The following is a 12,135-nucleotide window of genomic DNA, read 5'->3' on the forward strand; positions in this document are numbered from 1 at the left end:
CAGATTTCCACAATAACCGAAAAAGAGCGCGGGCGCTGCTGAAATCGCATTTTTCGCCAAGGGCAGAGCGAGAGAGACACGCATGCACGTACCATTAGTCAAATGAAAGGGGTGGCCGCCTTTTGCTATATGGGGTGGAATGGAATGAATGGCCAGGCTTATCAGAGCGTTTCCTCGCCACCGACCACCGCTTATCGTTCCTTATGCTGGACGCTGGCTCAGCTGATTTATAGCCAGCGCCGGCCGCGTGCTGAATGCCGCCGTGTCCGCCTCGATAATTCACTCTCCTCAACCAGCCTTTTCACTTGGGCCCGACCTCTCTCTCGCTGCGCCTGCTGCTGACAGAGCTTTCTGTTTCGCTCGCAATTAAAACAAATTTTCTGCGACATAAAACCTGCACGGTTCAAATGAGCGCATTTTGTTTTCATTTTCACGCTCCCGTCCCCTTTTTCAATGTGCAAGAACTAACTTTGTTTTGACATTTACAAAGTCATAATTCAACCGGTTTCATTGCTTGTAAATACTGATTTCAATTTTTTGACCAGCAATTCCGCAGAAAACAATTTCTTAGACGATATTGTTTCAACATGATTAATGCTCCTAATTGTAGCATAACTGGATATTTTAAGTTTTACATCAAGGCTTGCCAATTAAACCCCTACCACTGTAAATTAGTTCTAGTTCATTGCATATTCTGTTGGAATTAATGAAGATGTTTGTAAAGAAAATTCATTTTAATTACTTTAAAAAGTATATGAGAAACACTTTAATCTTTCAAAAAATAGCACACAATATTACAAATAAATACTTAAGAGTAGGGACAGTCTGATACATTTAGAGGGGTAAGCAGGTGTGTTCTAGCCAATCAAAAATCCGGGTGCAATTCCTCCAAGTCCTCCAAATCCTCCAAAAGGCATACCATATCCCCCCAGCCCCATCCCCATACCATTGCTCATTGACTGAGATTGAGCCTGAGCCTGGGCGCCAGCCATACCTCCACCAAGTCCCATGCCACCAAAGCCGATTTGACGCCTATGTCGAGTCTGGACGGGCATCCTGAAAATTATCACAATTTAGAAAATAAGAACCACGAGCATTGGCTATTTCTCAGTAATTTTTGATTGACATGAGTTGTGAATGTGATGTTCCATTTCGAGTAGCATAAATTTATCAATCACAATTTTTTTGATTGCAAGTCGCAGCTTTCAAATTGTTCAAGATTTATAAGAAAAAGATATTAATTTTTGCTTACGCGTGTTGTGGGTAGTAGTAGTTGTAGTATCTTGGGTCCACCGGCACAGCGTACTCTACGTTAAACGTCTGCACTGCAGGTTGGTCCATTCCTGAGGTGTACATCGAACGGGAAGTGAAGCCTGTTAGTCAGTTAGTCAAAATTTGTGGGCTTTGCAACGGAAAATTTAACTTCAAGCTATTTCACATAGATTAAAATTTTTGTTTACAAAGGTTGACTGTTTAATTAAATTTCTATTTTACTATATGCTCACAGAAATTATTTCTTTCAATATTTTTCTCTTTAAATTATTTCTTCGAAAAAAAAAATAGATTTACTTTTAAATATTACTGTTGATTTTTTGCTTACCGACAACATTCGCATCAGGCACAGGGTAGGCAGCAGCAACTGTCAGGAGGGCAAAAAGCACGTAAAGCTTGACCATCTTCAGACTGAGAGGAGTGTTGTAGAAAATGAAAGCTGTTGAGTTTTTGTTGTAGAGGCGAGTTTGCTTCTGATGCTTTCCAAACGGGCAGCCGCACCTTTTATTCGAAACGTTATCGATGAAGGAACTTGCTCTGATAAAAGGACGACCTCGTCCTGGCCGTTTTTCGAAACTTTCCCGCGTGACCTTTATGCTTTCGATGAAATTGCCGGCCTTCCTGATTTCTGATTTCTTTTCCTGGTGAGTAGAGGTCGTCTGACCGCGCGCGGCACGACGAAAACAAGCTGCGAACATAAAAAAGAGCCCCGGTGCACTCCCCCATGATTTGAAAGGGGGACGAGGGTGCGGGGGTCAGCAGATCGAGAGAGTGTTTTAGCTTTTATTGCCCTTTATCAATTGCGCTCTGGTGTATCAATTGAGACTGCCGGAAAGCAATCGGAAGAGCGTTGGAATGACCAAGTCAGCCCGCAATAAATAAAACTCTGGATGACTGCCGCTTTTTACCGATGTTTTCATTCAATTATGCTGTCGGCGAAGGGTCGCTGCTTAACTTTTTTGCAAGTGCACTGGCCCGAGAGGAAGCAGTGCGCGTTTCTCACAAAAAAAGGATTGTCACCCTCCCCCATCCATACTAACAGACAATTTTGAAGCAAATGAGAAATATTTTGTATTGTTTGTATTTTTTATTTAGTAATTACATTTTGATGTGCTATACTGAAAATTTTGGCACAAATGGAATCGGAATTAAAACTTTTCAAATAATATATTTTATTTTTAAAAAAAGATAGGTTAAATGTTCCAAATCTTTTATAGTCTTATTCAATTTCTTTATAGATTCTTGTGAAAAAATCACTTGAAGTTGGTTGCATTCTTGACAATTGGCGAAACTGGTCAAGCTAATTACAAACTTTTAACTGAAAAAGTAGATGAAATCAAGGAGGATGAAGTCTTATCTTATTCATTTTCCTGTCGAGGATAATCTATAGATTTTTATTATAATTTATCATATTTGGCAAGGCCCGCTTCGTTGAGGCAGATGTCACAGTAGTTATCCGCATTCCTTTCCAATGGTGCAAAAATTATTATTTATTATTTAATTATTATTTACTTATTTTGGAGGAAAATGTTAATTAATTTAACAGACTTTAAATGGTTAATTATATTAACCTCTCGGCTATCAACTATTTGAAGTTCAAAGGAAGTTTTTGAACTTTTGCACAATCATGATAACTTTTTTTAATTGAACCGGTTAAATTTTAAGAAAATCATATAGATAGTCATCTGTTCACTTTCCTTCTTCTTTATCACCACTTTATAAAATCCCTTTATACTTTTCAAGCTTTCAAGATAACCACGAATGAATGATGGGTGGTAGTAGTTCCCTTTTATCTCGATGGAGGGCACAATCAACCGACTCGTCTTACCAAGGGTTGCTGCTTCGAAATAATTTCCGTGAGTTTCCAGGAGGGATTTTTTTGTTCAGTTCCCTTTTCTCTTTATTATTAACATTGGCATAAAATTTTTACGGTGGCATATTGGTATGCAACCGGCATAACAGGCGTGCTACGCAAGTTGCCTACTGTTTGTTGTTGCATCAATCGTTGGTGTAATCCTGTAATTTATATTTTTATTCTATTTGATTATTACATATTTGAACACCGTTTCTGGCAGTTTTGAGAGTTTTTCAGGAATTGGAATAATCTCAAATTGCTTGAATTCTCAATAGATTATGAAAGGAAATATTTTGTTTCCCAATTACATAAATGGTAATAGGGTTTTCGAGATAATTTGATAATCCGAGCATACAAAAGTTAAGCAACTACGTTTAATCTTACCTTCTCTCCATTTACTTAATCATATCCTATAAATGAACAGCAATTTTCATAAACAGCTTACAATTTATTTTAATATATGCGTGGGACAGACACATTCTCCCAAATTTAGGAATCTTGAATCTTTAGAATGAAAGAAAAAGACGATTTGATGACATTATTTAAAAAGACCTCTCTCCAAATAAACCATGTAATCTCTATTTACAGATGTCTTGACAAGAGTCCTTCCTTAATTTTGCCAGCTTGATGGCCAGGGTATCACAAGGTGATTAAGCGAGGAAATTGATGCGTGCTGTGGCCAACTAAGGCATCGCAACACTGACGCTCATCTTCGTTCATTCAGCTCACAGTCTGTCTCAAAAGGCCAAATGGGCAAAAAAACGAGCGTTGACAGCAATTTGCATGCATTGCGATAATTGGCTGGACCACTCTGTCAGTCGGTTGGATTCAATTAATCGAGCTGACCCCCGTCGGTCTGATGTGTCTTCTGGACGGGCTATCCACCGAAAGTAAATGTGCGACCTGCAAAGCAAGGATTGGGGGCGACCTTAATTACCATTACACATATAACGCTTAAGCCTCATGTGTGAGATTAATGTATTTGATATATTTTGCGAAATATTTTGCGTGGCTGTCCTTCGAATACTCTCTTGGAAATCGTTATAGAGAAAATAAAAAAGTTAGTTCAGGAACTAAAAACAGTACAGTTTTTTTCTGTGAAATTATATTAATTAAATCATAGAGAGCACCAAATCAGTTTGTTTTTCTATCATTTTTAGAATTAATCGTTTAATTCAAAGAAAAAGAAGTCTTAAATTTATACTGTTATTTTTTTTAATTTTACAATGTTTTATAGATTTGAATAATTGTGAAACAAGTACTCATTAGTTATGACATGAATGATCTCGCAGGTGGGTCGCACAATTCTCTCATTGCGCAATATCTGTCTGCTGTTTATATATTTCTCAAAGAAGAATAAAATAGCACGCCCTATCTGTGCCAAAATTAACCTGTCTGATGCTGCTTGGGCGTGTAGAGACAAACTATCTTGCTCATCCCAAATTCTAAGCACGAATCATATAGCCAATGCGATAAAATAGATACATTTAATTTAATTTACTTCTCTCAAATGCCAACACATACTTTTCAGTGACCGAGAAAAGCGCTCTTATCACAGGAATAAAGGTCAAGATGGCCGCTAAATTTCCGTGTTGCGTGATAGTTGATAAGGGAAAGGTATTCAAATAAAGGTCACTTTTATCACCAAACGGAAATTATTTTTTTTCCTTCTAGGTAAATTTAAAAAATATACGGTGCAGTTTTAGTAATAAAGGAAAAGCTTTACACCAAGCTCGAAGACGGCTAAAACTGAGAGAATTTGCGCTGACGATGAATTCACATATTTTGTTGATAGGAAACTATTAAATAGTAATTTTTGTTTTTATAACGTGCAAAACTTATTGTTTTAGCTGGTAGATTAGCAAACCTATGGAAAACCGCATCTATTTTAATATATTAGAGACAGTATTACTTTACATCTTTTCATATTAACTGTATGCTTTCATAAATGGAACTAACATTATTTTTCTTCTTCTTGAATGTACATTAGACACCGACAAAATCATTGACTCAAAAAATGTTGTAATGTGCCAATATTAGGTAGAGGCAGCATTCAGCTCATTTGTAAGAAATTTGATGTAAATTAGACGAAGTGCACTGAAGAGTATGTGTTTATGTAATGGGTCCTGAAACTTTCAAATTCGATGTAATTGATTTATTATTGATTCTTGTTGCAATAAACTTTGATCAAACAAACCGCAGATATTTTAACAAGACGAAAAAGTGGAGATTACTTTCCTCCAATTGGGCCGACAATCGCTGTCGGTTAAAATCACGCGGCGTTGCGGCTGACGGGCAGGAATGAGGCATTAGGTCAAATGCGTGCGCGGCGCTCTTTCGTTCGGCGCGACTCCACCTGTGCGATGCGATGCGACGAGCGAGCGGAGGATCAGCGCCCGCGTCGTGACATCATAATATAATCTGCATGCTGTTTTCATGCCCTCTCGGCGCATATACGATTATACAAACACGAATTCAATCTCCGGTGGGGCAATACGAGACACCAGCGGCGCGGAATGATGCACTTTTGTGCAGCCCCAGCGAACATGCCAAACGAGCGAGCGAGCGATTTTGAGATGTTTACGACCTAGCCCGATGCTGATGCTTCTCGGGTACTCACCGCAATAAAAATATGGATTTGGGTGCAGAGGCAATAAACACGTCAGCAATTGAGTGTAATAATCGGTTTCGCTTGCTTCGAGTAATATCTTCTCGGAGTTCATCAATTTTGTTCAGAAATAAGTGTAGGGGTATTATATTTAAACTTAACCTTTGCTACGTTTCCTAAGGTCGATTTGCAACGTATAAACTGAAACAAGATAGAGGTAGAGGTCTGCCAGAAATATTGAGTGAAATCTTACTTAGAATAACTTTGAATTTCAATAATGTGAAATAAATCAAAGTACCCTCACAGGATTTGATTTAACTTCTTGAATATTTGGTTAAAGTTAGTACACATTTTGCTAATTTTTTGCCAATCATTCTACCTAACAGAAAAAATTATATTCTTTATAGTTTTATCGATTTTAATTTCTGCGATGTTCAATTTCTTTTTCATGAAAAAATTAATTATAGTATCATGAACAATAAACAACAATAATAAAATATTTGTCTTATGTGTATGACTTTGGCAAGAATAAACAATAATAATTAATACAATATTTTTTCATTGGGTGCATTATAACTACATATTATGGATTTAAAACAGGTACACATTTTGATTATTCTGGTGCGGAAATATCTTGTAGTGTTGTAATATTTTTCACATCGGTACAAAATGTCTTTATTCTGGCGTATTTTTTTATTCCTATGAAATGTTTTAACCATTTTTAAAATTGTTTTATAATTTGTTGCAAATTAGTTAAACCATCCGACTTGCTCCACTCAAATCCAAACCACATCGCTCTGACCTAAACTGTTTGAAATAAGTGTAATTAGCTGAAGTTGTCTCTCATAAATACCACGCAGGGCTCTTTTCCTTACAATTAGCTATAATTTTTCAACTCAATCTTCTCGCGGGTGCTTAAAGGACACTTAATTATAGCGTATCGGTATGCAGCGAGAAGAGCGATGCGATGCGATGGAAGAGAGTTATGCAAGGAGCAAGAAAAGAATTCATCTCACAGCAGCAGCAGCGAGCAAAGCGAAAGTGACGCAACTGCTCTACCATTCTTCTCAAACCGCGCACATCCCGTTCACCTACACACTCCACAACTGCCTCAGAATCCCATATCGTAGCAGTGACTCGTGTGTAAGAGCATCACTTTCGTTTCGCGCGAGTGAAAAAAAATATCACAAACTAATTGTCCGCGTGCGGCCAGAGTGGCTTTTGCGGAGCGCAGTGTGCGTCCGTCTTTTTGATTATTATTATATTTGCAACAACACTTTCTAGACGTGCCAGACAGACATAATTTGTTTCTTGCCGAACCAGATTTGGATAATCAATTCTGAAAATTGGCCGCCTTATTCGGAGAGCCAATTTTGTGCTACGATGTGCCAAATTGATTTTTAATGATGGTTTGTTGATGGAATTTTCAGACGCCAATTGATAGATTTTTATGATTAAATTGCAAACATCAAATATTAGTGTGTCTAAAGTGAACTGCATTTTAAAACAATGCTGCACCCTTTTTCTTCTTAGCTGGAATGCCTGATGTTTTTAAATGGGTAATTATTATGCATATTATAGAACAATTTACATCACCTAGTATCAATGTTATCATGTTCTAAGATCTGCCCTCGCCCATCAGCCTAGACCAAATTGTGGCGAAGAACAAAGGCTGCCAAAATTGGATTTGTTTGCAAACATAATTGAATAGAAAAGCATCTTCGATTGGAGCAGGATGCAAATTTGAATAATATTTCATCATTACACGTTAAACGGCAAATTGGCACGCATCAGCTGGTCACAAAGTGAAATTATTATCGAGGAGGAAGGCCACCAGCTCGGTTCCCTTAAAAAGGGTCTCAAGGATCGGAATGCAAGCGAGATGAGACGCGCGACCTTGCTGCTTTCGAGAAAGAACTTATTCATACTTAGCGCATCTATTGCCAAACGAAACCGCAAGTGTATCAAAATCCTGTTCGCTGGAATTGCTCGTCTAAATTATTAGGGAAGCCCAGAACAGCCTCTTTCCTGTAATTTGTTTTAGTTAGTTTTCATGTTCACCTCATGCAATCAAAAAGGTGACTGATTGATACTATCATTTAAGTTAAAGTTAAGTTTGTAAACAAAATTATTGGTTCAAAATTGGAAGGCAAAATTACTCTGATAATATAGTTTTAATGATGTTTCATTTGATAATTTTTTTCCAAAAATGCATGAATATTAAAATTTTAGGACACTTGCATGAGCAATTGTTTTAATTCCAAAGATTAATAGTTTAAGCGTAACCATGACACTGAAAATCAGCAACAATTTGTTTAGTCATATTATGTGTTTTATATCTCTGACTGAGCTATAGTATTTTACTGTTAGAAAGCAGCCGAGATTGATTGATATCGGTCTTCAAAACTCGTTTTTCCATATGGTAGGACCAGTGATTATAGGCTCTCTGGTCTTTTAATATGGTCAAAATGGGATTAATTATGACCGATGTCGTGTGGCCGATCGCGTTTTTTCTAGACTTATCTAATCAACGGCAGCTTTTCAGCGAGTGTTTTCTCGTCGGGAGGCGCACCATTAATTAGTGACAAAACTTAATGCCCACACCTTCTATACCGCGAGATGAAAGTTGCGATGGGTGGTGAATTTTGCAAGACCAACAATTTTTTCTGTAGGAAACGGTCAACAAGCCGCTACTTGACCAGATTATATCTTAGATCATACACCTCAATTAAGAGGTCGCGAGTTGCGAGAGACAAATATGTGGATACGTTACAATTTTACAGCTTAGCCATATGAGAGAGTACACTTTCTTTTGCTTCGTAAGTACTGTTGAGATCTAATCTCTTTGCACATCTGCAACTTAAGGATGGTAGTGATTAGGATCCGAAAATCATTTGCTACCCAATACATTTCTTATTATGGCATGGTAAAGGGATTTCTGGTCTATTTTCGGGTCCTAATCTCTACCTTTCTTATCTGCACTTCTTATCTCCTTTGTTCATAGACTAGGTTTTATGTTCGGAAGAAAATATATTTTCAACTAAAATAAACAAAAAAGTTTGACCAGGTGAAAAGTAAAGCTATATTTACGTCCACGCTTGAAATTCACAGAAGTGGTTGGAAATTCGGAGTGTATAATTTGCGTGCAAATGAGCTCAAACGAACACGTTAGCGCGCGGTCCATCTATAAACCATAACATTCTTCTCAACTCATCTCTTCGCGGTGAAGCCTATTATTTAGCCGTCACTGGATGTCAAATTATCATTCATAGAGATTAACGTGCATAATGGAAATCTGCTGGCCGTCATGATTAATCCTCCCGCGACTATATTGTTTCGTCGGCGGATGAAAGGGATACATACCGACACGCGCACAGAATAAATATAAAGCTTCTTGAGGCATTTCTTGGAAATGGATAATTCCATGCTGCTCCTTATTTTTTGCTCCGTGCGTACGCAAATGCGGGAGCATGAAAGAGATTTTGATCGAGTGGTCTTGTGCAAAATCTGCAACAAGGATTTCCTTGGAGCGTGACGCTGCGTCGTCAAATTTTTTAATTCAAACAAGGACAATTTGTCTCTTCTCGCTTTTCAGCTTTTACTTGTTCGTTACAAAACATCCATTCGGCAGCCTCGCTTACAAAGGGTAAAAAATGAAAACGCCGTCGTGCTCTAAGATAATGAAGTAATAATCACGCTCATGCACTTACCCAGAGAGTCATCAATTTATTACTTTGAGCTGCACACTAACTCAGTCACAGTGGACTCAAGTATTAATACCTGTCATGCTTGCCAATGAGCTGCAATTCGTTCTTGTATTTATTTATTTATTCATTCATTCACCTGCGCATCCGTGTGGCGAGAAAATAGTTACAAATAGTAATTACTCTTTCTCTCTGCAATCTCATTTCAAAGAAAGAATTTAGCCTCCCGTGAAATTATGATAAAATTAGCTAAAATGTAGACTTTTGAGGCTGGTTGTTCCATATTATGACGAAAACGGACTTTATCCTCATTGCTTTGTTTTCTTGTAAATATGTTCTATAATAGACTCAAAGTTATTGAGCAGAGCTCTCCACCGTTGAGATTTGAAAAATAAAATTTAAAAATATAAAACACTAACACATCTTTTGGGAATATAATTATACAATCGTACCTCTGGTTTCATGTCAAACCCATTTAATTCAGTTGTTTTAATGCTAAATTGAATCTCTTATTATTCTGAGGCCGACCTTTTCTTATCTCAGCAATTTTCTTTTGAGCCACTGACTAATTTATTTTAGAATTGGTTGCTGAGGTTGATGATAACAAAAGTACGAAAGTAATTTAAAATAAATCTGGCACAAGAATTGCATCATCATCTGCTAGATTTGTTATATTTGTTTATTGAAATTGAAATATCTGCTATATTCTGATTTCTTTTCAATCTATTTGGATAATTTTCTTTTCGCTTTTATCTTAATATCCTTAAAAAAATTGCTAAATAATTGGAAAGACTCCAACAAAGAGTAAATTTAATTACACACCATGCAACTTTTAATGAAATTGCCTTTGACCAAAATATACGCTGCAGTACTATCATGCAAATCATAATTTAGTATTTCACTGAATTTATTGCTCAAAGGCTTTAATTAAAATTGTACAAATTTGTACTATAGGTATTCATTTTAAACTGTTAAACTCTCAATTTACAATACGATTTATCTTAGAAGTCTCCCGTTTTATTCAAATATTCACTCACGGCTTGCAATTGAAATCGTTGCAACAACTTTTGATATCAGATAAAACTGACAGAAAGACCATGTTCCCATGCCTAATTGGAAAACCCTGCTCAATCACTGTTCACATTGCCTATTTATGACGCATGGGGTCAGCAGGCGAAAAGGGTCGACCCCTAGCTCTCTGTCAATAATCAACTCGCAGAACCAACAAATAATAATGCACGGACGCATGCAAGGAGACAGAGAACGTCAGTCAGTGCCAATAAAAGTGAAACAAGCGTAATTGCAAGCGAAGAGTGACGCAACCGATTTTTGAAGCAAAATATACACTGGACTGGAGTATGTGTGTGTGTTTATTTCGGTAGGTGATTTAATGGGCTCCTTCAGTTCGAAATAGCCAAAAGGTCACGCAGAACCGAATCCCAACTAATTTTCACTCTGCACGCCATTGTCCTGCTCTTGACCCCTTGGATACTCTTGTTGGACTCAATGGTTTTATTTGCTCACTTTTAATCTATAACATTCCTGTGCTCCCAAAGATTAAAATACACGTATTTAGAGTCATCTTAAAATTGTTAAAAGTTTGTATAAATGCTTTCAAAGTGTTCACTAATTTTTTTACCAAAAATTGTCATGTTTTTACAAAGACATTTTTGTTAAACATTTGTTTATGATTTGTGTCAAATCGCACAAAAAAATACTACTTAAAGATTTTAAATAGCTCAATACAAAATATTTAGCTTCCCGTTGAGGAGAACAAGGAATTATTGGTTCTTAAACGATCATATGCGTCTGCTACTAATCTCAGCACAAAACAAATTTAATCTTCATCCTCATCATGAAAACAAATATATTTTGTTGTTTCGAATTTCTCTCCCTTTACTGCCTGATATATAAATTGCACAAATGCTTGATCTTTGCCATAGTACCAAGCTGTTTTTTTGTTTTGTCAGAGGTGCAAAACTTCAGTCACGAGCCGAGTTGCTCAACTCAGGCGGCCCAGTTCACGCCAATAAATTGTGACTCACTCTTCTTGCCTGATGCGCCGACATAGAATGTTTACCTGCCGCGAATCATTTGAATATAAATCGAATTGCGCTGGAGGAGTCTACCAAAAACGCATGGGTAAAGGTGAGAGAGACAGCGCTCAAATTGTAATGCCCTATAGTGAGGAGACAATGTGATCTTGTCGAGTGCACTGCTTTTGTGCTCGCACACAAAACAGGCAGTGCCCATTGTCGGTGTGCGCGTGGGCGGAAATTTTTATTTCAACACGATCTGAGGTCAAATCCTCAGATTCTGCTTATGCTAGGTAATTAATCATTTTTGCCAGGTGCCGAAAAGGAGTTTTTCTCCGTCGGGTGGGTGCGTTTTTCGTCGACCATCGTCAACTTACAATTAGTGCCTGGTCATCCTTCGTCAGGGCGGAGGATGAATCACTTTTTGCACTGCAGTGACTTTTTTACCTTGACATGCAGCCAACGTACGTAGTCTCTCTAATCTATCTAATTATGTGATGGAGCTTGATTGGAAGCAATTTGGGTATCATTTCTTTGACGTTGGAAGAGGTATTCTTAATCCATTTTGTCACTAAAGAGCATAGGCGTGTCTTATAAAATCTTTTACAAATGAGATTGTTTTAAAATAATTAAATTTATAAGAGGCAAAATATTCCTTAG

At 37.3% G+C, this 12,135-nt stretch overlaps 1 protein-coding gene across 2 annotated transcripts; it reads right to left on the reverse strand.

Moving 5' to 3' along the window:
- Window positions 1-715: 715 nt before the first annotated feature.
- LOC135943332 (uncharacterized) lies at window positions 716-1,763 on the reverse strand. 2 transcript variants are annotated; one of them, XM_065489810.1, is made up of 3 exons: window positions 1,601-1,763; window positions 1,253-1,343; window positions 716-1,056 (listed from the first exon to the last, which is right to left on the reverse strand). In XM_065489810.1, exons 1-3 carry the CDS (start codon window positions 1,674-1,676, stop codon window positions 858-860), a joined length of 366 nt encoding a protein of 121 aa, XP_065345882.1. In that variant the 5' UTR covers window positions 1,677-1,763; the 3' UTR covers window positions 716-857. The 2 variants fall into 2 exon arrangements, with proteins under 2 accessions (XP_065345882.1, XP_065345881.1); XM_065489809.1 differs by having other exon boundaries at window positions 1,253-1,373.
- Window positions 1,764-12,135: the final 10,372 nt, after the last annotated feature.

Source organism: Cloeon dipterum, chromosome 4, assembly GCF_949628265.1.
Source record: "Cloeon dipterum chromosome 4, ieCloDipt1.1, whole genome shotgun sequence".
Lineage (NCBI taxonomy): Eukaryota > Metazoa > Arthropoda > Insecta > Ephemeroptera > Baetidae > Cloeon > Cloeon dipterum.